This window comes from Taurulus bubalis (assembly GCF_910589615.1).
Source record: "Taurulus bubalis genome assembly, chromosome: 12".
Lineage (NCBI taxonomy): Eukaryota > Metazoa > Chordata > Actinopteri > Perciformes > Cottidae > Taurulus > Taurulus bubalis.
The window spans coordinates 18,246,248-18,271,708 of record NC_136600.1 but is presented as its reverse complement, the minus strand read 5'-3'; the positions used below and the strand labels follow the sequence as shown (position 1 = coordinate 18,271,708).

At 41.8% G+C, this 25,461-nt stretch overlaps 4 protein-coding genes across 5 annotated transcripts; 3 read left to right on the top strand and 1 right to left on the bottom strand.

The window, feature by feature from the left end:
• Window positions 1-3,635, bottom strand: rps27.2 (ribosomal protein S27 isoform 2). The gene is made up of 4 exons (XM_079226919.1): window positions 3,618-3,635; window positions 2,988-3,096; window positions 2,382-2,492; window positions 1-1,153 (listed from the first exon to the last, which is right to left on the bottom strand). Exons 1-4 carry the CDS (start codon window positions 3,621-3,623, stop codon window positions 1,125-1,127), a joined length of 255 nt encoding a protein of 84 aa, XP_079083045.1. The 5' UTR covers window positions 3,624-3,635; the 3' UTR covers window positions 1-1,124.
• A 1,342-nt stretch (window positions 3,636-4,977) lies between these two features.
• On the top strand, window positions 4,978-10,344 carry rab13 (RAB13, member RAS oncogene family). The gene is made up of 8 exons (XM_079227759.1): window positions 4,978-5,318; window positions 6,084-6,144; window positions 6,471-6,531; window positions 6,653-6,730; window positions 8,095-8,184; window positions 8,480-8,545; window positions 8,671-8,721; window positions 8,815-10,344. Exons 1-8 carry the CDS (start codon window positions 5,195-5,197, stop codon window positions 8,884-8,886), a joined length of 603 nt encoding a protein of 200 aa, XP_079083885.1. The 5' UTR covers window positions 4,978-5,194; the 3' UTR covers window positions 8,887-10,344.
• A 1,835-nt stretch (window positions 10,345-12,179) lies between these two features.
• Window positions 12,180-17,784, top strand: fam189b (family with sequence similarity 189 member B; the record flags this gene model as incomplete). Its single annotated transcript, XM_079227758.1, has 14 exons — window positions 12,180-12,413; window positions 12,505-12,561; window positions 13,082-13,189; window positions 13,340-13,456; window positions 13,904-14,011; window positions 14,198-14,358; window positions 14,441-14,540; window positions 14,680-14,752; window positions 15,058-15,364; window positions 15,460-15,821; window positions 15,905-15,946; window positions 16,929-17,101; window positions 17,255-17,401; window positions 17,530-17,784. 14 exons carry the CDS (start codon window positions 12,180-12,182, stop codon window positions 17,782-17,784), a joined length of 2,244 nt encoding a protein of 747 aa, XP_079083884.1.
• Window positions 17,785-20,030: 2,246 nt separating this feature from the next.
• fdps (farnesyl diphosphate synthase (farnesyl pyrophosphate synthetase, dimethylallyltranstransferase, geranyltranstransferase)) lies at window positions 20,031-25,253 on the top strand (the record flags this gene model as incomplete). 2 transcript variants are annotated; one of them, XM_079227064.1, is made up of 10 exons in its annotated part: window positions 20,031-20,083; window positions 20,488-20,643; window positions 20,732-20,872; window positions 21,155-21,235; window positions 21,365-21,487; window positions 21,561-21,649; window positions 21,743-21,815; window positions 21,904-21,981; window positions 22,061-22,195; window positions 24,666-25,253. In XM_079227064.1, 10 exons carry the CDS (start codon window positions 20,081-20,083, stop codon window positions 24,864-24,866), a joined length of 1,080 nt encoding a protein of 359 aa, XP_079083190.1. In that variant the 3' UTR covers window positions 24,867-25,253. The 2 variants fall into 2 exon arrangements, with proteins under 2 accessions (XP_079083190.1, XP_079083189.1); XM_079227063.1 differs by lacking the exon at window positions 20,031-20,083 and having other exon boundaries at window positions 20,386-20,643.
• Between the last annotated feature and the right edge of the window lie 208 nt (window positions 25,254-25,461).

The window sequence follows — 25,461 nt, the reverse complement described above, 5'->3', positions numbered from 1 at the left end:
TCTTAGGATTTTATTTTAAAGCCGTATACAAGCAAGACATAAGGAAAATGTCCCCATAACAAGAAAGTGATCATTCACGGCCTCTGCTTAATTCATTTCTTCATTCAGTCACACAACTCTAAAGTGTTCAAGCTGAGTAAACTGGAGGACACGAATGATTTAAGCAGATTGATCTCCAACCAAGTTACTGATTATTTTTTCCTATTAAGAATTCCTTCCACATTATTTTCACAGGAAGTTTGCGAGCACATGTAAAATGTTAATTCGCAACCATAATCAGTCATAATGGTATTTAGTGTCACGTCACCATCAGATGACTTTCCCTGAAACAAATCCACAGTCAGAGTGGACCCTGGACCAACGCCACCAGCTGTGGAGCAGGCACTAATGACATCAGTGTCTGCCTTTAAATAAAATGCTGAACTGTGGCATTGCCTTGGAACATACAGGCATGGAGTGGGTTTATTACCAGCTCCAACGCAAAACAACCCACAGTCAATATACCAAGTGCAGTCCTACTGTAGTTAAGGACAGTTTTTAGATGTAATTTGCCATTTCAGCCACAGTGTGTCACCTTTCCTAGAACTGGTTGTGTTTTAAAAAAAACATCTGGATAAATCTTTGGCGCTGAGCAACTGGTTTAAGTATCGCCACGGTTCTTTACACACCTCCACCTTCCTGTAAATGCGTGTGCTTAATCATTTACGGTGTAACGCAAACAGATGCAAATCACTCGACACAAACACTGTTGAGGCCACACATCTGTACACTTGGAGGAGACAAATGCCAGAGTCCTCAAAGGCCCTGATCTGTACCAGCACATTAAGGGCCCCTGATTTTTACAGGATGTCTTCAGACATCTAAGAAACTTGACATAAGAACAAAACTGGATGACAAATATGCAAGATTCTTTTACCAAAAAAAACAACCCAGGTTTAATAAGAGGGATGAATAATTGGATATGTGGCACCTCAAATGTCACACACTTCTCTGTGCATATTCTATAGAGACTTAATATATATTACATGATTTGCATTTCCACTCCTCCTCAGCTCTCTGGCAGTGCTACGTCATGACCTCCACCTCTGTTCATCCACGACTGTGTCCAACCCCGTCTGGTCAAACTAGTGCTGTTTCCTCCTGAATGAACATCCTGAGGAAAGATGGAGAAATAACATCAGTAAAAGAAAACTAATTAAAAAAACTCAATATGTTTTGGTTGTGTTGATTTAACGGTGCTGATGATAACTAATATTGTCTTTTAAGTCCACCCCCAATGATAGACCACTTTTAAAAATACCTCAGAAAAATGCAACACAATTTGGGCTGCAACTAGCAGTTTGGGATACCCGACAGGGATATTACAGATGAGAGCACTAAAACTCGTTTCAAAGACCAAATCATCTCCAAAACCTATATTCACTCAAAGCAGAGTGCACGGAGAAATGCTTGGTTACCATGGTAGCAGAGCACAGGGCTGCGTGGGTAGGATAGCGAGCGTTTCAGTAAAAACTAACCGTGACCTTAAATTCAACCAATTCACCAACATCCTGAATGCAGTATCAACATGTATTATTATTTTAGTACTCGGAATGGTGAAGAAATTCTGATCCATCTTTTATCAGAAATAAAGTATAAGCTTTAAGTCTAAACAAACGTCTAAATGAAAAGCTGTGCTTGCAGTCGACTGTGTAGAAATGGATCACAATGATGAATTTCTGTCACAACCACAAGAGTCAATGTATGCCTTAGTAGACACCCCATTCATGAAGAGCACAATGAAAGGGCAACACAAAGGCAGATATTAGGTGTAGAGTATACAGATGACTGTGTTATACAGGTTTCTTCTGCACTATATTAGGTTGGTACTAAACTATACAGGTTGGTTCTAAACTATACAGGTTGGTTCGTCCCGACCAATAGAATATTGAGTTTTGGGACAATTTCTTTCCCGAAAGCTTTGGCCTTAAAAAAATTGAATAACCAAGGTACACACAGTGCTCGATAGAAGAAAAAAATACAAAGTTTGGATTATCAAATGCGGCAATACCAGCCGGGTTCAGCCAGACTGGGTATTAAAAACGTAGGTACAGGCTGGGCTTGGTCTCAGTTTTAAGCTTGTGAAGAAATGTATAGTACACTGTACACATGGTTTACTATTCAATTAGAGCTCCACAGAAACCCAAGTGTACATACTGCATGAACTATAAAATTGCATAACACTAATACACACAAATAGACAACTGGAAATACCATGGAGATAATTGAAACCTACAGAATGCATCTGTATGCATTTCTGAATGCTTTTACGTGGACATGTAGTGCTACAGGCACATTAGCATGAACAGGTAGATTCCTTCTTCACTATGCACCCAGGTTACCTTCTGTGAGGCGAGCTTTCCCTCCTGTGGGCTGGCAGAGGACTGTGGAACAGCCAACGCACAGCACGACAGTCTGAGCGTGACTGAACACCGTGGTGATCTTGTAGCAGCCTGCACACACACAGTAAAGATCATTAGACGGGATAACCTCAACATAACACTGCATAATCAAATGTACTCCTGGTTACTGAAATGTCCTTGCAGCCGTTTAGGAAAAGGAGTTACTTGAAACTAATTTAGCAAATGGCCACAAGTGTCATTGTATGCCTTATTTGACACCCCAATCACTACGGGAACAGTGAAAAGGCAACACATAAAGGCAAGTATTAAAATCCAAACTAAATAATAACAATCAGGTTTTAAATCCTGCATTAATTTATAATCTAAATATAATTGAAGTTATGTTGTGGAACATTTACCCAAATGTATATAAAAAGATTTGTTCTTACTAGTATTTTAACTATAGTACTCAAATATTCTCTATTACATTTTACTTAAATGTATTTGCATAACAGCACATTTTTCTCAACTAATGCAGATACATTTCTATATTTGTAGTAAATCATGTACGAGTGTTTGGCCAGATTACCAAAGAAACAAACTGACCTGGACATTTCACATCCATAAAATAGGAATTAGGACTCTGAACAAGACGTTTTTTCTTGTGTGTCCTCTTTTCCTCCTCAACACTCGGGTGTAACAGATCCTTTGCAAGCTGGAAGGAAACACAGCAGTTTAGCTGAATATTAATATAGATACATTAAATACAATCTACGGAGTCTTAAACGTATTGTAATATCAGGAATAAGAACAAATTGTATTTCTGGTCAGGGTCAACGTTAACAACTTTACATCATGATTACCGCGTGCAAAGGTCGCGATCTCTTTACAATTTTCAAATGACTTTTTAAATTAAAGTAAAAGTACTACAATAAATGGATTGACTATTTTAGAGTAATAGCAGAGATTGCACTCAGAATATAACCTAAGATATATTTGTAAACCCTCTAAAAGAATCAATATGTGACTGGTGGCCATAAAGGGAGCTCGTGGACCGCTTTGTTGCTGCACGCGTTACGCCATCCCGCGTGCGTTTTCCCATCTTTACGCATTAATCACGACGATGAACCGGTTTATTCCGCCAGAAACAAACCACACTTTATGTCGCGTTGGATTAATCCCGTCAAAACACGTTAAAGATTGCTGCTTACTAAAATAATCCGTGGTGATACTTACAGGCATGTCTGCGTGTGGAGAAACTTCAGCGGAAACGCTCACTGACGACGAACCGGAAATTGAACCCTTTGGATGACGAGCAAAGACCCGGAAGAGGTAAGAGGAAGACCACGAATATTACTTCTGGAAATTTCTCATTGTCTCATTGATTGCTTAGATTTTGGTGATAAAGCTAGCTTTTAAAATGTTGGCAATTTATTGTGTTTTTATGTAGCATTGATTCCAACAATAAAGATACTTCAAAAACAGATATTTTTAATTTTTAATTTACACTACATAATTTAACTAAATTATGAACTGAATATTCAGTTGTCCACATACTTTGACCCATGCAGTGTACGTCAAGCTCTAGTTACTCAAACTACGTGTTACATGAGTAGTAGTAGTAGTAGTAGTAGTAGTAGTAGTAGTAGTAGTAGTTCTTAATAGGCTTAAAACTAAGTATTTTCATTAAATATTACAACTCGTTTAAATTACTCTGTGTATGATTTTGTGGTCATAGAACATTTACAAAGAAACATAACCAATTGGACACATAAATAATGTAAGTCATAATATGCAACTAAACATTTGATCTGACTCACAATCAGAAACAGGTTTATCGTCAAGTAGGTTTTTCACATGAAAGGAATTTGCCTTGATGTTGTGCGCATGAATATAAATAAATATGCAGAGTAGGAGAAAATACAATTACCACAAAAAGTAATCTAAAATCTTAGATATAAATTTGCAATACTATTTCATTCGGTATAAAGAGCAGCTCAGTTACAATTAGGTTGGCAAAAATAAATAAATAGGGATTACACTGTCAAATGTCAAAATATATCAAAAAAGTTACTTTTATTATTTCAAGTAAATATAAAAAATAAACTAGAGATGAAAAGAAATAAAGGAAAATCCCCCTGCCCCAGTTGTTGTCAGTTATTTACTTAAATACAGTTTGCAAACACATAGAGGGAAACGATTCTGACGTTTTTAAAAAAGATGCTCAAAAATAAAATATAAAGTCTCTTCCGGCCGAGGTTGCCACGTAAGTGCAAGGTTCACGTCCCCTCAGGTGTATTCTTTGTTTTCTGAGTAAACGACGCCATCTTGTGGTCATGCTGGATACCTGCAGCTCTGAGCCATTACTCCCACGAAGCACTCCCACACTACGTAGTCTCTGATCGGATCTAGGATCTGGTTGGATTCCGAAAAAAACACGTAGCCACCCCGGTACGTGTGTGAACGGAGTCATATTGACATTTGGATGAAAGCAAAATGAATCCTGAATAAATTTGGTGTTGGAGACCGATCGGCCGCAGAGAGTTAAACTTTGGATGGAGTGTATTTCTTTCTGCAGCGCAGTCCAAACACCGCACAGAGGCACTGAGGGGGATCGGAATTTACCGGTGACAAGAGAAGAAAACAGGAAAAGAGGATCCACTCGTTACATGGAGTTTTAAAAAGCCTGCTTCGTTTGTATTACAATAACAACCAGGATTTTTGAAGACTTGAGTCGATGAAAAGTGCTTACAGAAAGAGACAACTCCAACTTTCCCTCATTCAGCGTCAACTTTGAAGAAACAGTTGCGACCATGGCGAAGAAGTATGATTTCCTCTACAAACTGTTACTCATCGGGGACAGCGGAGTGGGAAAAACTTGTTTGATCATTCGTTTATCTGAGGACAATTTCAACTCCACGTATATTTCCACCATCGGTACGTTATTGTTATGATGTCATGTTTGCTTTATTTATGCTCGGCCTTTCTAACTTATTTCACGAATAAGATACATGTTTGCTGAACGCTGACATGTAATGATTCCTCTAATTGACTCTGTACAAACTGGTTTCCCAGACTGCTTTCATGTCTGAACTAGTTCGTGTTTTCTCATTTCTTTCTCTTTTTTCATTCTCTTCTCTTCTCCTTCTTTTTCTCCAGTTGAATGTTTTCCTCTTGTTGAATGTGTGCTTGTCTTTTCCCTGACCCTCTCCCCCATCTCTCCCTCAGATCTCATTCCTCTCACTTGGCTCTCAGAGGGTCCACCCACCCTCATTCCTATCTCTTTTACCATCTCGACGTTCCCAGAAGAATGGTTGGCTTTTCTTTTTCTTTTTCACAAGACAACCCCCTCCTCTTCCCCTCACTGCCTGTCTGTCTGTCTGTCTGTCAGCGTGTCCATCCAGCAGGGGGACAAAACACAACTCAAACTCTGTGTGCCCTGCAGGCCTGTACGTCTTTCTTCTATGTGTGTGTGTGTGTGTGTGTGTGTGTGTGTGTGTGTGTGTGTGTGTGTGTGTGTGTGTGTGTGTGTGGATGGGAGTACACTGAGGGGTCCAAATCACCATGAATTAGTCTCCACCCATGTGAGAGTGACCTATATATGCTGTGATGTGTGTGTGCGCTTGTGTTTGGGTTTCTAGTTCATATCCGAGGTATTTAACTCATTCTCTGTCCATCCATTCTCCTCTCTGCTCTTCGTAGGCATCGACTTTAAAGTAAAAACCATTGAAGTGGGTGGAAAGAAAGTCAAACTACAAGTCTGGTAAGAGATGGCAGTTGGTTGCTTGTCTGGAAATGTTTTGTTTTTCTCTGGCTCACTTTCCTGAGAGGAAAGAGGAAGCTCCCTCTTGTTCTCCAAAACGAGACATCATGACAGGGTTTATTTTCTAGAATCCATCACACATGGCCCTCCCCAGAGTCACTTCATGTCATAGGGGTGTTGCTCCAGCAACATAAAGTCTGCCTGCCATCGCAGTATAAAATGCACATCGTCCTGCATCTTCAACTATCTTTGACTGTTAAGTTCTTGCACAATGTGCATGCATCAGTGCACATGTTTCTCATTTTCGCTGTGTGTGCTTTGTGCAGGGACACAGCAGGACAGGAGAGGTTCAAGACCATTACAACAGCCTACTACAGAGGAGCCATGGTGAGCACCGGACCTGCAGAACAAGCAGACTGGATAATCATGGCTGACATCAGCCTCGCTTTGTGCTTGCTCTGCACCGCTCACTGACTCCTTAAATCCTCTCTCTCTGTCTCTGTGTCAGGGCATCATCCTGGTGTACGACATCACGGACGAGAAGTCCTTCGAAAACATCCAGAACTGGATGAAGAGCATCAAAGAAGTGAGACTGTTTCCACTCAGTCCTGGCAGAGATAATCAGGAAATACTAAAAAATTGACCTGAGTCAGTGATATATCAGTCACGAGTAGGGTCATTGCACAACTGGTCATTTTTAAAGGGCAAGTTCACTTTAAATTATTGGAACTTCTTTCTACTGAATAAATTAAGGCTGCAACTAAGCATGACTTTCATTATCAATGAATCTTTTGTGGACAGTGAGTAGGGAGATAAAAAAAAACAAGGAGAGAGATGTTTGTTTGGGTCTTAATCATTATGGTACCAGGGCAGCCATAGTCATTTTAACAATTATGTTTTGGTCAGGTACAATTATTTCTTCCTGATCAGGATTTAAGAACTGAAATGTCATTAATTGAATGAGTACTAAAAACTATGAGAGTGTGTCACGACCCTCTGAGCAGGACTCTCTCTCTCTTGCTCTACATTTAGTTCAGCATTACACACAATTCCCCTTTAGTTATGTAAAATTACTTAGTATTAGTTACAACTTATGAGTGGTCTTCCCTCCTTTTTCCATCTTCAATTTGTGACAAATTGGGGGCTTGTTCCGGATCAAAGTAATCATGTTGGTAAGATGAAGTCCAGACTTTTTGATAATTTGGCACGATTTGAATAGTGTTGTTGCTACTTCCTTAGATTTTTTTTTAATTGTATGTTAAGGCATTGAGGCATTGGTAAAAAAAATATCTGACTCTGCTTAATTGTCTAAATGCAAATTGGGGGCTATCAATGGTTTTTGTTTTTCGGGGAAAGCAATATTCTAGTCCTTTTATTTTTTGCTGAAACTTGGTTAGTGTTAGTCCATTGTACATTTTGCTTTAAGGCGTCCGTTTATAGAGTTTTTCCCCATTTAATTAGGTAAAAATCTCTTAACAGACAGTTTGTTGCAGCTCAATCTTGAAGTGGCAGTGAAAGGGGCTAGAACTATATGCTTGGGATCACGTCTGTGGCTTTTGGGGGTATCTGCAAATCAGGGACTTTCTGGACCCACTGTTTCCCAGAGAATAAGATGCTTAATCAGTAACTTCCTGAAGACTCAGGTTGGGCTGATTGAGTTAGCTGTGTTTGATTTGTTAAATGGTTCCGACTTAATTCCAGAACCCACTCGCCCAATTTATTTATAGTTTTCTCTAATAATTTCCTTAAGATTATCCTGGTCCTTAAGTATCCTGAAGTATAGAGACCGTTTCCCTCCAGAGCAGCTGCTGTAAGTACAGCTCATTCTGGTTGTTCAGACTTAATGTTTGTGATCTTCACTTTGATTTCTTCTTGAACGTGACCTCCACTCAGAAAACTTTCCTATCAAAGAACTCAACTAATCAATTAACTGCATTCCCTTCTCTGCAGAATGCATCAGCTGGGGTCAATCAAATGTTGCTCGGCAATAAGTGCGACATTGAAGCAAAGCGGAAAGTTACCAAGGAAATGGGAGAAAAGGTGAGATGACCCCACCAGAAACACAACTATTCCCTCGTTGTTATTCTCATTGCTGTTACATTAGATGTTAAAGTGATGTGATGAAGTATAGTTTCATTCTTAGAAAGAGACAATAGAAATGAAGAACTTGTTGCTGTCTTTTAAAGATAAGAGCGGGTGATTGTTTGAGGAAGGGACTGAGTGTGTAGCATGTTTTGGATGTATCGGCTTTGTATTTACTTTAGATAAGAAGCAGGAAGTGATTATTAATCATACCCTAACTTACTGCAATCTGCTCTGTATCTGTTGTTGACAGTTGGCAAAAGATCATGGCATCAGGTTCTTTGAGACCAGTGCAAAGTCCAGCATTAACGTGGAGGAGGTGAGCCGGAACATAACCACTGGCTAACAAAACAGTGTCTGCATGCTTCATTAAGCTTAAGCTCATACGTGTGTTTTGTTAGGATGAATGTTGCAGACTTAACTTTCATTTTCTGTTTCCTTTAGTCTTTTCTCGCTTTGGCAAGCGACATACTACAGAAATCCAGCAAGAAACCAGTAAGTTATACAGCGTAATCCCAAACATTTGTTCCTCCCTGAATAATATATGTTCATCCAGTATGTAATTTCTTGTATGTCCTTACTTGACAGGGCCCCACAGGTCGACAGGTGAAAATCACAAGCAGTACAGAGAAAAAATCCTCCAAATGCATCCTTCTCTAGATATGTCGCTGACCAGCAAACATAAGAAAGAGCCATACAAATGTAAGAGCGCATCAGTTTACGTGGAGAGTTAGAGTACAGCAGGTTTTCTGTCTCCATCTGGTGGGCGCACATATGAAATGCATACGGGTGCTAAAACTTTGTTTTGACACCAAAACTACTTTGGTCCCCCAAAAGCGTACTTTGGCAGAGAAAAATGTATTCCTCCTTTGAGCTCAAATTTTATTAAAGTGATTGTGCCTGTATTTCACATTGAACATATCTTCTGCCGCATCTCCAGCGATACTGTTTTGGTCACGACATTGGTCCTAAATGCTTCCAAACAAATAACTAATGTATCATTTCACTTGGCAGTTCCCACCATGTTTGGTTAAGCTGTACAATTCTGTTTCTGCCTTGTTTTTCTCTTGACATCACATTTGCATCCCTTCAACAGCACTATACTTACTGTCTTTAAGGACCTTTAGTTGCGTCTTTTAAAACTGGGTAACTTTTTTTTAAACAAAACAAAATCCCAACTTAATGGAACAATGTATTTCTTATGTGTGAGGACATACAGCTTTTAGGGGCTCAATGGCAAAGGAAGCGTTTGATTGTAAGTGTTTGTGTTCACATCCCGTGCACTGGGCTTCTGGTCATGAACCTCAGATTCTGTTTGATGGTTTAAATACTTGACACAATTAGTGAATTGATTAAGTGGTAAAACATATTTGGCTAACAATGCACTTTCACTTGTGTCAATTCACTGTTTGAAATTCAATGATCTATTCCATCAAAAGCAGAGACATGTTGACGTCCCAGTCCAGTAAGAGAGGGCGCAAAAGCATTTTGTCTCCCCACATTTCAGAGATGTCAGAGGGAAGAATAATGATTATTGACAACATGTGTAGTTGCATTATGTTTATATTGTGTTTACCCTAAAATTGATGAAATATTTAAATTGTGTACAGTTCAACAGGATCTCCTGTAACGGATGCCATTTAGCGTTAAACCATTTTTTGGGGGGTTACATCCTCTCTTTGCGTTAATGAATGATGCAAGTTGAGGGATGCATGGAGTTGAAGCTTTGTTTTAACAGATGAATGGGTTGAGAATGTGGACGATATGGAACAGAGATAAGTGCAATATGAGAAGTTGAGCGGAGAGATGAAAGAATGATATAAAGCAAGTGATTGGACAGGATGTGAGGGAAGCAGCAGTGCTCACATGACCCTCACTTTGAATTGATTTAGTGGGTTGTGCCTTTTATCTGAAGTGCCTGGTTTATCTCTTACTTAACACCACACATTAGCTACATCTGACAAGACAGTTTCTCCGTTCAGGCAATTTCAGATCATTAAAATTCAGACTTGCTGTATTTCCTGTATCTGTTTTCTCTCTCTCTCAAATTCAGTGTCTTTTTAGACATGCCACAAAACTGTGTGTGTCGTTTACATACCTGCCACTTGCTTAATAAAAATGATAAACAATAAATATGATGAGTGTGTTGTAGTGTGAAACTGTAGGTTGGAAAGTTAAGTCAATTTCATTCATACAGCCCAAAATTGCAAAGCTTGTTTACCCCTGGGATCAAACACCCCAAAACACTTAATAGGAGACATCTCAGGAGGAGCAACAGGTTGGACAGATATGTCTGTGCAATAGATGTGGACCTTGTTATGGTTTGTTTGTGTAACGTTCATTAAAGTTAAAGACCAAATAAAGATACATTAAAATAGTCAGACAGCGTACAGTTAAAGAGCAGAAGGTGGCTTTGTGTCTCAAGGACAATACAGAATATATGTATGTTGACGGTGTTAGTTAATACTTAGGTCTAAATTAGACCCTCCCCCCACACACCCCACCCCGCTAATTGCTAGGCAACCGCCCTTCCTTTCCAGCATCAGCACCACGACAGTGATCCTTTCCAGCATCAGGCCCCACGACGGCGTCATAGGCCGTGTGTGCGCGCGCTCTGCCGCATCTTCAAGTTGCCTGCACGTCATGTGTGCCTTGTCATCACGCAGGGCAGGTTTCGGTTTGCAAACACGATACATTCCTTCCCCAGTACCAGAGCTGTAGCGAGGACAAAGAGGAGGAGACGCGGGCAGCAGAGGGAGGGGCGGATTAAAAGAAGAATTACAAATAAACTTGGATGGATTTATACATGTTATATCCCGGACATAGGTAGGATACAGGCTCTGCTCTTATGTGCATGTGACGTCTGGTGGGGAGGCAGTGAGGTGAACGTCCGGGATACATACACACACACAAACACACGGGCCGAACGGGATGCCCGCGTGACTGCAGGGAGGAAAGAGGTGGCGGAGGAGGAGGATGAGGAGGAGGAGGAGGGTCTAGGTGCTCGTGTAGACCACCGCAAAAGCCCCGAGGTGGAGTTGTGAAAGATCGAAATGGGAGGAAAGAATAATCCCAGTCGGACTTCTATTTTTGGTGCAGTTTGAAAATCGATGGAGTATATTTATTTCCTGTTCACGTCGAGGTAATTAGTGTCGCTTACCGAACGAACCGATGATCTTGGGCTTTGATCTCCACGCCGCCTTTTTCTCATTCGTGACAGGATGAGGACCTAACATAAGGTCGCGGGAGGGGAGCGCACATGTTCGGATGTTGCTCCTCCTGATTGAACATACGGACTGACTGGTTCATGGCATCTCTGCTGGGGGTGAAACAACGAGGGATCAGCTGCTTTCTTTGGGATGCTTTAAAAATGTGCGGCCTGCTCGTGTCTCCAGTTACCGCAATGCCACTGGCGAGAGGAGGGAGAGGTGGAAGGCAGAAGATGGAGAGGAGGGAGCAGCAAAACGCAAATGAGTATATAACAGTGATCCATAAGTTGCAAAAACTAGCCCCATTTCGATTGTGTTTAAGTCAGAGAATGCTATTATAGGCTCATCTGTAGGTGATAGTGGCCTGTGAACTGCACGGGGCTGAAAGAGACACTGTATTGACTGAAGTTATCTTAGTATCATGGCTGAACCGTCAAATGAGGTGAGTACGGTGGCTGTGAGTGTGTAGTGGCTGCTCAATTCTCAACTTTCTGCTGACAAAGTTCTTGGACTCACTCACTGGACTACAGTGCGCACCATGGGGTATTGCGCAGGACCTATGGCACCTGCCAGTGGGGAGCTTGGTGCATAATTGTGACAGAGTGGAGCTCTGAAACCAGAATTTATGTCTCTCCCTCTTCTACTTGCCTGCACTTCTACCCACACAACTGAACTTTGTTTTATGAACTCAGAGTAAGCGTGAAACCTCTCCCAGCCTCCTCCACACACGCCGACGAGCCTGGCATGCCTTCGCCGTCAGACTCCAGCAGCGTGGCTTCGGCCTCGGGGTCTCGAGGCTGGTCAGACAGCCGCAGGGGCATGTCAGGCCGGGGGCCTGGTGGGGCACGGCTACTCCTTTACCTAGGGCTGTGCCACCTGGGCCTGGGGGCCATGGTCTTGGCCTTCTCTTTCACCAGCATGGCCTTCACTTCCTCTGCCCGTGTGAGGCAGTCCTGTCCATTCTGGGCTGGCTTCTTTGTAAGTGTAACTCTGATTTAGCTGTTAAGAATATAACAGCACAGAGCCTGGAGGGTGTGTTTTTCTGATGTACGTGGTGTCTGTTTTGCAGGTGGTGGCATCAGGGATAGTTGGGATAATCTCATGGAGGAGACCTCTGACGCTAGTGGTATGTATATTTTATTCTGATAAAATAGATGTAAAACCATGTATGTCGTGCAGCAATGCTGGATTGCCAACATGGAATATGCAAGTAAAGGATTGAGAAAACAATCTCACTAAAAGGTCACTTTAACATCAGCAGATTGGAATTGTACATCGTCAAATACATTTTTTTCTGAGCATTTTAAGGACTTCTTGTACATGTTGGCTTAAGCTGAAGTGGATTCGGAAACATCAGTTAAAATGTTAAAGAGCCTTAAATTGGCTCCTGCATAACATTTTATTCTGGACTTATATTTTGTGTATTAATGTATTGATTTGGTATAAATGACTCCAAAATAAGTAATCCACAGCAAATCCATCCAAAAACCGGTCCTGGTACTTCACTGATTAGCTAATCCTCTTTGGCTGAAGGTTTGCTTATAAGTGAAATCACCTGGCTTCATCTTTGGATGGTAGAATAAGACTCTGAACACATTTTTAACTCCCTGCTCCAAATCAAAACATGGCACTGTGTTTCTCCACAGGTGTCGCTGTTCATGCTGCTGTCTGCAGTGTGTGTGATCCTCAGTCTGGCCGGCTCAATGCTCTCCTGTCAGAATGCACAGATGGTCAAGTCTATGCTCACCTGCCAGGTATGCAACATTATGCAAGTGTTGTCTTCTGGAGCCTCATGCTAAGACGATGTCCTAAATGCATTGGGAACGTGTCAGGAATAATTGTGAATATGTTTTTAGTGTGCAGTTTCACGCTTCCTAATCCTCTGTGTTTGGGAACGTGTGTAGGTGGAGAATGGTCTGTGTGTGTGTTGTGCGCCCACTCACTCCTGCTCCATCACAGAGGAAGAGACCCTGGTCCTCTACCTGAATGCTGACTGCCACTCAGTCAGACATCAGCTAAAGGTGGGTAGGATGGGTCTCTTTATTTAAGATTGTATCACCCAAATTAACCATTGGGTAGGTTCACCATTGTTCAAGTCTGTCTTTAAATGGTATGCAGGCGCTCATGTTAACATTGAACTCGTTTTTCTCTTGCTCTTAGCATCCCTCATGTTCACTGGCCATAACAAATCCTTAATGTAAATGATGGAGGACAAAGTTCTTTTTTTGTGTAAAAATGTATTCAAACGTGAGGCTTCAGCAATCTGAGTTGGACAAATCAAGTGGATATATATGCCAAAATTACAGTTTTTTGGGGACAAAAGTATGTCTTGTTGTAGCTATCCTCAACAGGAAAACAAAACAAAAGCTGAAAAATTGTGAACCTGTCATAGAAATATACATATTGCCATGAATAAAACGCCTTTGTGTTGTCAGATTTTGATTTTCTGAATGCGTATTTCTCTAAAGGACCTTTTGTTCAGTGCATGTGGTCTCAGCATTCTCTCCACCATCATCTGTACTCTGTCCACTGTGACCTGCAGTATCCACATATTCTCTCTGGATCTTGTGCACCTGGTGAGTACAGACACAGCACATTTCACATTTAACAAACTGACTTTTTTTAATTTTTACAAATGGCAAGTACTCAGCAATAAACTACACTGCTGCATATTTGAGGACAGACTCTGTTACGTCAATACGTCTATCTGTTGTGTTACGGACGGTTATTATATCAGTGTGTTTCCCGTTCTCCCTTACTAGCTGGCCCCACATCGCTCTCGTTCAGTCAACCCAGAATGCACCACTCCTCAGGACGCCTTCCTGACCAACATCATGGACTTTGAGGAGTTTGTCCCACCTATCCCTCCGCCCCCCTACTACCCTCCTGAGTACACTTGCAGCTCTGAAACAGACGCTCAGAGGTACTACACCTAATATGTATTATTATACATTAATTGTGTGAAGTATGTAATGATGTTTGATATTTTTTGTATTAACGTCCAGCATCACATATAATGGCTCCATGGAGAGCCCCGTTCCTCTCTACCCCACTGACTGTCCCCCTCCTTATGAAGCTGTGATGGGACAAAGAGCTGCAAGCCAGGTGAGTGTGAGTGTGTGTGTGTGTGTGTGTGTGTGTGTGTGTGTGTGTGTGTGTGTGTGTGTGTGTGTGTGTGTGTGTGTGTGTGTGTGTGTGTGTGTGTGATGTCCAATGCTATTCCTTCTCTATTTTGACTGTCAAGGCAACCGTGTTTGACCCCCACGGCACAGAGCTGTCTGGAGAGAGGGGAACTTCTACTGCCTTCAGCGGAGAAGGTGAGAAGATGTTTTATAGTTTTATAATGTGAAAAATGTGCTGAAAGAAAATGTGGAGATATGGGAATTATTTTGGACACTGCATCAGAATCAGAGAGTGTATATTTTGAGCAACTATAACTGCTTAAATTAGATATGTGTTTCAAAATGTGATAGCTAAAATCATGAAATATAGTGTAACAAAAAAAATAATTTGTGAACATAAAATAGGCCATTAATTCAATTAAATGCTTAACCTATGATTTAAGTAAAAACTAAAAGCAAACTGTGTCCCTTCATAATAAAGAGTTACCTTTCTTTATTAGTGTCCATGGACAGTGGATCTCTGTTGATGTCAGAGATTGTGGATATCCCTGATGATTCCTCCCCATCTGAGGACTCCTGTCTGCTGGAAATTGGGCTGAGGACCCACGGGGAGAGGACCAACAGGAACGTTGGTGAGGGGGGAGAGGGGGGAGAGGGAGGAGACGGTGGGGAGTACATCAGCTTTCGTAGTCCCCTGTCTCAGACACCAGAGAGTCCTCTGGCAGGAGGACCGAGAGCCAGGCGCTTCCTCAGAGGAGAGAGGTCCAACTCCTGCTCTTCACCCAGCACAGCGACCACCACATACAGGTGAGGACAAACACACACATACAGACACAATGCATTAATGTAAGAGCTCGACAGTTGACAGTTGGTATTGTGTGCTGCCCTGTTTTGTCCTGCAGGTCTCCAGTATTGCGTCGGCAGGCCATGCTAGCTAGTAGCTGTTCCCAGCTGGAAGCTATAGGGAAATCTCCCTCTCCACAGCAATCCTCCAACCCAGAGTTTCAAGTTTGCCCCTCCACTCTCTCACACCAAGGAGTTACCCCAACCTCCCCTGTTCCTCCCATTTCATTCCCCTCAGCCGCCAGTGAGCAAAGAGGTGGTCAGGGTAATGGGTCAGCCCTTTTGGGCCAACCGTTGTACCTTCGACGAAGGGCCGGGAAGAGTGAGAAGGATGGAGAGAGTGCAAGAAGGGATAGTGAGAGCCTCCTTCGTCTCGTGAGGTCACACAGTGAGCCAGGCATTGGCTCCTCGACTGACACAGGTAAGTCAGACGCAAAAAGGTGTACCACTCCTGCATTACCGTTTCAATGTCCATAACATATCATTTTGTGTCCTCTTCTCTAGTTGACTTTGGCTCTGGAGGCAGCAAAGTATCTATAGACACAGGTAACCGCTAATTTACAGACCTTTAAAATGTGATGATCTGGTGGTCTTAAGATCAGAATATCCTGGTTCAAATCTGGCTTTGTTGCACGTAATCACCGCTACGGTCTCTTTTCCCAGTTGACTGTCCAATTAAATTAAAAAAATTCCAAAAGAAAACACTTCAAAGTTGTTTAGATCAGACACATTTAAACAGATTTGCACCTGACAGCCATCATTTATCAAACCCGCTTAGAAACCAGTACAGAGATAAACATCAGAGGAGACATGCAGCTCTGTCCCTGTGTGCATCTGATTTATGATCTATATCTAAATTAGCACGGCTTTGATGACAGGTTGATAAGTTATATTCTGCTGTGGAAACAATATTGTGCCTCACCAGTTCCTCATTTACATGTTATTTTCAAAAGACACAACCTGAATGTCGCGCTTCTTGTCCTGTCAAAAGGCTCGTCATGGAAAATATCAAAAAATGCTTTTCTAATTTGTACTGTGACAAATTGTAGTGACAGCTGACAGATAGAATTGATAAATATAGATCAGATGTAGCACTTTTGGGCTTTTTGGCCATTTTCTGCTGCCTGCTTAAAACCAGACTGTTTGTGTATTCTAAGCTCTTGTGTATGATTTTGCCAACTTCATGTCAGACAGTTTGGGGTTTTGTTTAATTTCAGTTACCTTCTCCTTTTATGTAGTTATGCAGTTTGGTTTAGCATTGTACATTTTTATTTTTGGGTAGTTTATTCAGTTATGTGCTTTTATTTCTAGTCAAGCCTAGTTGGTTTGTTATTTTGGCATTGGCTCTCCCAGACGTTCAATTTAAGCTTCTGGATTTGGATAAGAATATGTGCAAACTGACTCCTGCTATTCTTCATCTAGTTGTTTGTTACTCCTCTATCCCCTAGACCGATTTAATGTCGTAAGAGTAAATTGTTGAATGAGGATGAGAAATCTGTCTCTTTAATACTGACTCCATCTCTCATAGGTCCATCCTCTGAGGCATGCCTGTTGCCCCGCCCCTCTTTGCCTCCTGCTGAAGCTCTGCCAAGGAAAGACAGCGTGAAAACAGCAGCCACAGGGGTGCAGGTTCCCTCTAAACCTCCCACCTCACCACTGCGTTTACCTAAAGACTGCCACCGTTCCCTAGGAGACCTTAAAGTTAGTCTGAAAATACTTGATACAGAAACATCAAACACCTCAAATAAGTATCGTTAACATTTCCCTTGGACATTTTAGCAATCACTGAGCAAGCTATTGTTTGATTGGCTTATTTCACCTTCCTCTCCATTGATCATTTTACTTCTCCTTCAGGTGACTCGGGGTCTGGTGGCTCGCTTCCTGCAGCGCTCCAAACGCAACCTATCACCCTCCTCTGAGCATGCTGGGAGCACCGGGCAGGGGCCGAAAAGAAGGAGTGGAGTTGAGGGTGCTGCCACCAACCACCTGCCCTTTGAACAAGTAGGACACAAATTCTGATTTGACTTGTTTGTTTCCCCCTAACTTCAGTTTACTACGTCAGAGTAATTCAGTGTTTCTGCAAGTAAAGCAGTCTTTGTCTACATTTGTTCTGAAAAACTCATCCCCAGGTGTTGCTGACCCCTTGGAGCAACAGCCGAGGATACCCCAACCATCACACCCATCACCCTCATCGCCGTGGACACCACCATTCCCATAGTGACAGTCGACACAACCGGCACCACAGCAGTCTGGCGCCAGAGGGGATCCACCTGCGCAGCTGTGGAGATTTAAGCTCCTCGTCCTCAGCATCACTACGTCGATTAGTGACACCTCATGCACCGCATGGGTCATCAGGAGCTCTTTACTCAGAGTCTGCACTGTGAGGAGAGGAAGAGGGGGAAGGAGGGATGGAAGATGCTGATGAGTTGACAGGGTTGTAAGGAAGATTGGAGGTAATACAGCTGAGGAAAAGTAGCGTCTGAGGTAGTTTAGTGGCGACATCTTTGAAAGTCTTCCCTCCTCTTTGTCACCTCCATTTCCTGAAGCCAAATGTGCAAATGGCCTTATTCAGTGGTGCTCTTTATCACTCTGAACATCAGCCCAGAGCTTACACTATTTCACTGTTCGACATCAGTGAAACGGTCACTCGATGCATATTTCTGAGCAGCGTGGTCCATGTTTTAACAGAATGAATCCACAACTGGCCGAAACAACCATCCAGATACATCTTTCCGCTATATTCTCCAACCATTCTCCCTCAATACTCATCTGGAGACCTATTTTCCTCAAGACTGGAGGCAGAACTCAACTAGTATTCATGCTACAACAACAACCAATTACTCAGATGTACATTCAGTCTATTACATCATTATGGGTTGCAATATGCTTCTGGCCCTTTTGTACATTGCAATTCACAGGATCACTGAGAGAAGTATCATAGAAACCCTTATGTTGTCTTCCATTCATTAAATCAAATGAATCTCAATAGATATAGAGTTAGCTGATTGCTCTCACATGGAAAACCCTTCACTGAGTTGCTAATTTTGTCTTTTTCTTTTTGCAATTCAGATTCCCTCTTTCTCCACATTTTTCCACCTTCACACTGGCCTTAAAAAAGGCAGCCAGCATTTTTAACATTGACATTAATGCATGCCACAGACACATGCTAAGCATTTGAAATGTATATTCTGAGTGGCCGATGGACGCGGTGGTTTGATTTGCATATGTGCATGTTTTGCTACAGCCTCCCGAATACAGCAGGTACCTTGTGCATTGGACCTGACCGTCTGTGTAACTACGTAACATGTCCTCAGAATGTCTTATCTGCATGTTTTGACAATGCTTCTTATTTTTTTTCTCTTGCATTTGAAATGTGTTTGTGTCAATAGATAGCTGAAGGGGAAGGTCAGAGTCAAAGATGCGCAGTGCTCCAAAAGTTTTCTACCAGATGGCTCCAAACACGCCTCTGCATCCTAATTTGATTTTGGTCGGGTTTGAAAATGTTTCAAGTGCACAGGAATATCTGTGACACTAGCTAACGCAGCCGGATCCTGTAAGATAAGTGGTGTAAATTGCACTGTGACTGAAGAGTCTCTTGCAATAAATGTTGGTATTTGTTATGAGGCTGGGCTTCACATTATGCTTTGGCGCGGTTCTCTTTGGACTTGCAGGGGTTGTGGATGGGTGGTTAATAATAAATAAACAAAGCCATGGGCTGCTAACATATGATGGGTCTGGCAGCTCTGGAAACTGGGTAATGAGTATATAAATATTTGTGTCGGATTGGAGGTTTTTTCTTTGGAAAGTATTTTTGATGTGCTCACAAAGTGATTATATTGACTCTATATTAGTAAAGGCACATTTTGGATGTACTCATACGTATTTACCAAATTTTAAAAATGCACACACACCTGCACACAGATGCAGACACACCCATACACTCCCTTATTAAGGCATTCAGCTGTATTTCTACCTCCTGTCTTGCATTAAACATTATTTATTTGAAGAAATGTATATCTGTATGGCAGGCTTAACAGGCTAGAGCCTTAAAACCTGAATAATAAATGTATCTAAATATGACACATATTCCAGATTTTAAATGCAGTGTCAATGGCAAAACTTTCAATGCAAGTTATGTATTTCAAAATATGAAATAAATGATAGACAAATACAAAATACCTATGTTGATGTTTTGTACCAATTATGAAGGGCAAAATCCCAGACAGTACTGCAAGGTTTGGTGTTGTTTCTTTACATCTGTTTTATGTTTCTCCTTTCAACTCTGGAAGTTAAACTATTACTATAATTACGATATTTGAGGCTCACGCTATTCTCGACAAATCTCCTCACTCCACCTTAACCCCACCTCTTCTTAAATCCTATTGGTCAGTCTGTGTAAAAGCCCATCCTGGTTCGATGATACCGGCCAATCAAACGCTCTATGTCAAGTGGAGCCTTCCAAAATATACGCCCACATGCACCACCCGTAATGGATGCTGGGTAATGTCGTTCTGCTTCCATGTATTAAAACGGACCGCAGCACGACAGCAAACTACAAAGTGCACATCCTGTTTAAGGAGACGTTCACAGACTTCAGTTTGGCCGAGAACGAAGAAACAAGAAGATAAACTAATTCGCTATTGTAAATCAAACAGTTTGGGATAAGAGTACAGTATCATTATGGTATGTAAAGGCTTCTTTTGGTATAAACAAAACAATAATTACATTCGGTGTGATATAGCTAGCTTTGTAAACAGCCTGGATGAGCTAACGTCATCTTCTGTCACCGCCAAAGTAATTCACTTGATCTAATCCTCGGGCTTGTGTACTGCGGTTAGTGGGCTAAGAGACGGTGACGCTATTAGTTTGGTAGTTTAACGTGATGTGGTGCTATATATACGGCAACGTTAGCTCGGTAACGGGACAGTCCCACCGGTGTTAGCCCAGCTTCGTGACGGTTAATGAGGACATTTGGACGGTAGAGAATGAGACGTCTGCTCAGCTCGGTCATTAAAGCGCACAAAACAATCCGGACCATGTTTCACGCGGTCTCCCCGCTTAACGTCATGAGCACCTCGTCTGTCCAGGGAGACGCCGTCTGCAACGGGACGCACGGAAACAAAAAGGCGCTGCTGTCCGACCCTCAGCTGTTTGAAGCCCAGTTCGACGAGCTGGTGACGGAGCTTTCAGAGAGGGACCTCGCTGACCCCGCGCTGGCTGATGCTCTGACAAGGTTTAAAGAGGTATGTATTTCGTCTTTTACAGTTACTTCTGACAAGTGCACTGCTGTTTCCTGTTGTTTCCATATACGCCTACTCTTTTTCCTCTCAGGTGTTGGTGTACAATTCCCCTGGAGGCAAGAGGAACAGAGGACTGTCTGTGATCGCTTCGCTGAGGGATCTTCTCCCTCCCACTCAGCTCACACAGGACACAGTGCAGCGGGCTCTGTTGGTTGGCTGGTGCATTGAGCTGGTGTGTTGTATGTTAGGGATAAGTCTGGCAGTATTCCACATTTGTCTTATTGCAAATAAATCCCAATAAAAGGCCCAAACCAGTATTGCCAGTGCAGCCTATCCCTAAACTAAAAGCATCAATGAGCCACATCTTTCCACTTGGTGACAAGTAATTATGACAGCCACCGTAGTTTGTTTTGAGTCAATACCATAAACACCAAACTAAATGTTCGCTAGTGCTCCACATACTTGAATATTCTCCATAGAATGCTAATTATTACTGTGTCTTTGTTCCTTGCAGCTTCAGGCATTTTTCCTGGTGGCAGATGACATCATGGACGGGTCTGTGACTCGGAGAGGACAGTCCTGCTGGTACAAGAAGGTGAGACCTGATCGATCAGAAAAAGAGAGACTATAATGTTGTTTTTGTTGGTGTGTGTGAGATATTTTATCTTCCACCACAAATGATGCGACCAGTTTTTCAGGTGTGGCCTGTCTGTTTGTTTTTAAGGATGGAATCGGTCTGGATGCCATCAATGATTCATTTCTCTTAGAGGCGGCAATCTACAGACTTCTTCGCAGACATTGCCGGGATCAGCCGTACTATGTCCACCTACTGGAGCTATTTACTGAGGTACTGTATCTCCTGATTGATTACTACACACATTGACACAGGGTTCTTCTTACTGCACCTCCTTTTGTTTCAGACATCGTTCCAGACCGAGCTCGGCCAAGCTCTGGACCTCATGACTTCTACCCCTGGTCAGATTGACCTCAACAGATTCACAATGGAGAGGTAGTTAAGATAAATCCCAAAAAATAAATTTGCAGAGAAGGATGTTGTTTACAAAAGAAAATGGGTGTAATTGTTTCTCTCCTTTTCTTTCAGGTATAAAGCTATTGTAAAGTACAAGACTGCATTTTACTCTTTTTACCTCCCTGTGGCAGCCGCAATGTATATTGTGAGTTTGTTTATATTTTACGGACATGATGAAAGGAAAGTAGCAATGTTCTAGTCTTTCTCTTAACTACTTTACCGTTCTTCTGTAGGCAGGAATTGAGAGTGAAGAGGAACACAATAATGCCAAACACATCTTACTTGAGATGGGAGAGTTCTTTCAAATACAGGTAGTTACTTTAACATGTCTTCCAGCTTTCATGTTGTATGCTGCCGAGTTAATAAACACCAAATGTTGATAATTTGCAGGATGACTATTTGGACTGCTACGGAGACCCTGCTGTGACAGGAAAGATTGGCACAGACATCCAGGATAACAAATGCAGCTGGCTGGTGGTGACGGCGCTGGAAACCATGACTCCTGAGCAAAGAGCAGAGCTGAAGGTGAGAGCAAAAAACAATCTTTTGTTCAAATCTGTGCCGATATTATTTGGCTGCAAACTATGTGCATAGTTGTATGCATGGGTTTTGTGTCTTGCTCACAGTTAGATTACATTTGTTATATAACAATACAATGTACTATATATTTACTAAACATGTTTTATTCACTGTTTCTGTCACAAAAACATCAGAGAGCATGCATTAATACTAAGATATTAAAGGACCAATGTGTAACTCTTTGGAGGGTCTATTGACAGCAATGGAATATAATATTAATATAACATTTCTATGTAGACTTACTGTGGAAAACATACTGACTTCAAGACATTGCTTACATCCTGAATCGCCGCAAATCCTGTCGAACCCTGGATACACTACATAGCTGTACTATAACTAGAGATGCAACCTAATACTTAACATCCTAAATAGAACTGTCAACCACCTGTAAAGTGAATGCAGTAGAACGGGGGAGGAAGAGGGCGACATCTAGTGGCTAATTGTTATCATTGTTGGTATATATATGTTATACCAACAATGTCACCTAAAAATAAGAATCTTTATTTATTTATATTTTGTTACCTTTGATGAGCCGTTATTATCAACATGTGGAGCGGGTCCTCTTCTCAGAGTCCACTATGTTGCACCGCCACGTTTCTACAGTTGCCAAGAACGGACAAACCAAACACTGTCTAGAAAGGTCCATTTGCGTTTTCACATCAGCCACCGTGGTTCCCCTCCACGCTCGGCTCGCCGTAGACGTTTCAGTTGGTTGAAATCTGCAACCTCAGCACTAGATGCTGCCATACCCGACACACTGGCCCTTTTAAATCCAATGCATACTGCATGCAATCTCTGTGCTGTACATTTGAATTTGAGCAATGACCTTTTTGATAGATTGTGTTAGGGCTGAACAATTAATTGCATTTGCGATAATATCGCGATATGACAAAACAAGATTTTCTAACCGCAACGTGCGCGATTACAACGTCATCACGTGACGCGAGCGAAAGAGCGGAGAACTCGGCTGCATCAACTTTTCATGCGGCCTGTTAACCTGTTGTGCAACTGACACAGCTGAGACTTTAGTCTGGAAGAGGAACAGCACGTCGGTGGTGTGGAACCACCGACGTGCGGTTTCAAACAAGAAGATGCTGCGCAGCGTCAGGTGACGTGCAGAGCATGCCGCGCTCCTGTTGCTACTTCACAGGGTAACACTACAAACTTGTTCCAGCATTTAACAAAACACCACAAATCAACGTATGACAGTTGTATGGCCAAGATGCCGAGCACCAGTGCGCCAGACAAGCCAAATACCTCAAGACAGGGATCGCTGACCGAAGTGTTTGAAAGCGTCACTCCATATGAACGTAATTCACAACGACACGGGGAAATCACTCGGGCAATAACCGAGTTCATAGCCAAAGATATGATGCCTCTCAGCCCGGTGACCAAGTCTGGGTCTATGGCATTGATAAAAACGCTTGATAAACGGTACAGGATACCCCCCGCACATATTTCAGTCAGACTGCCATACCGGAGCTGTACAAAAAGTGCAAAGAGAAGTCGCCACGGAGCTTAAAAACGGTGGACTTTTTTGCTACCACTACTGATCTGTGGTCAAGCCGCACAGCTGAGCCTTACCAGAGTCTTACAGTCTATTTTATTGACGGAGATTTCAACCTCGGAGCTCGGGATCTCAACGAGGAGAAACATGTCTTCATCACGACAGACAACGCGTCAAATATGGTGCTGGCTGCACGGTGCAATGAAGGGACGAGGCTCCAGTGTTTTGGGCACAGACTACATCTTGCCATTGGTAAATTATCGTGTGTAAAAATATATAAATTATGTTGAGTTGTGGAAAGTGAATGGGATTAATAAATTCATATTTCCTCCCACTCCTCTTTTTATTTAATTCTAACAAATAGGCCCAGAACATTTTGCACTAAATGTATCAAATATTGTGTTGGTCATATTTAAATCATTCATTATGTTTTGTTGGGGAAAAGAGAGGATAAAATTAAAAAAAATAAAAATCGTATATTAAATCGCAATTGCAATATTGGAGGAAAAAAAAACGCAATTAGATTATTTTCCCAAATCGTTCAGCCCTAGATTGTGTGAAATTAAGGCACACTGAATGTTTTTTTAAATACCACAGTAAGAAAGTGGTCATTTCCAAGATAGTGTCAGAAAAGTGTGGTCTTTAACAGAACAAAAAGCAGAAACATATGACAAGCGTAACTTTTTATAGATACTGTATGTTGTCCTTTGTCCGACATCTATATTCAGCTAAAACATCTTTCAGCATACAAACAAGTATACATTGCAACAATAGAAACTTTATTTATTATAAAATAACAGTGAAACTATGTTTTTATGGTTTGGATCCTTCGACTACTTCCTGTATGTTGTGGACTCTGCTCCCACCTTTTTAGAAATTATACTACTCTCATCTTCCCCTCTTCCTCAGGCATGTTATGGGCGCCATGATGATGCCTGTATAGAAAAGGTCAAAGCATTGTACAGCACCCTGCTAATGCCAACATTGTACCAGAAATATGAGGAAGACAGCTACCAGCGGTTACAGAAACTCATTGCTTGTCATGCTCAAAACCTTCCTCACTCAATCTTCCTCAACTTCGCCAAAAAAATCTACAAGAGGAACAAGTGAGCGAGAATGGTGGTCACAAAAAGTGTCGGGTGCACGGTTACCTTTTAACTTTTGTCATGACGCACATAATCTTTTTCCCCATACTCCATTATTGATCCCATCATGATGTACAGTGTCTCCAGCTGATTCTCCACTGAAGAATTATACGCATAGAAGTATGATGAACACAAATAAAATTAGACCAGTGAAATTGTTTTAATTTTGTAGGAATAGATTTATTATTTGATTAAAAGCTAAAAGGAGCATGTATGACAGCAGATGTATCTAGACAAGAGACGGAGGGTCAAACCATATCAGCTTTCTAATTCTATATATTTTTATATTACTGCTGTAACGTCTGTACTGCAATGAATGTTATTGCTTTAAATAAATAATGTATGAACAGTATTTTCCCTCTTTCCTCTCCATCCTTTTGATATTTGTTTGTGTTTTGGTTGTAGAGCACGATAGAAAATGATCGATTGTTAATAACCCCAATTTTATTCCTTCCGGTTGACCCTTAAAAAATGGAACACACATGGAATCCAGGTGATAAATGACCTCTATGAAAGTGGTACCATAACGTCGTTTAATCGACTTCAGGATGAGTATGGGC

Excerpts from the sequence above, each read along its gene's own strand:
- rps27.2 (XM_079226919.1), bottom strand. Across the intron at positions 2,493-2,987 it reads TATGGATGTGAAATGTCCAG|GCTGCTACAAGATCACCACG; the intron begins GTCAGTTTGTTT and ends GTGTGTGTGCAG. Across the intron at positions 1,154-2,381 it reads GAAAGCTCGCCTCACAGAAG|GATGTTCATTCAGGAGGAAA; the intron begins GTAACCTGGGTG and ends ATCTTTCCTCAG.
- rab13 (XM_079227759.1), top strand. The coding sequence starts at position 5,195 with ATGGCGAAGAAGTATGATTTCCTCTACAAACTGTTACTCATCGGGGAC. Across the intron at positions 5,319-6,083 it reads CACGTATATTTCCACCATCG|GCATCGACTTTAAAGTAAAA; the intron begins GTACGTTATTGT and ends TGCTCTTCGTAG. Across the intron at positions 8,722-8,814 it reads AGAAATCCAGCAAGAAACCA|GGCCCCACAGGTCGACAGGT; the intron begins GTAAGTTATACA and ends CTTACTTGACAG.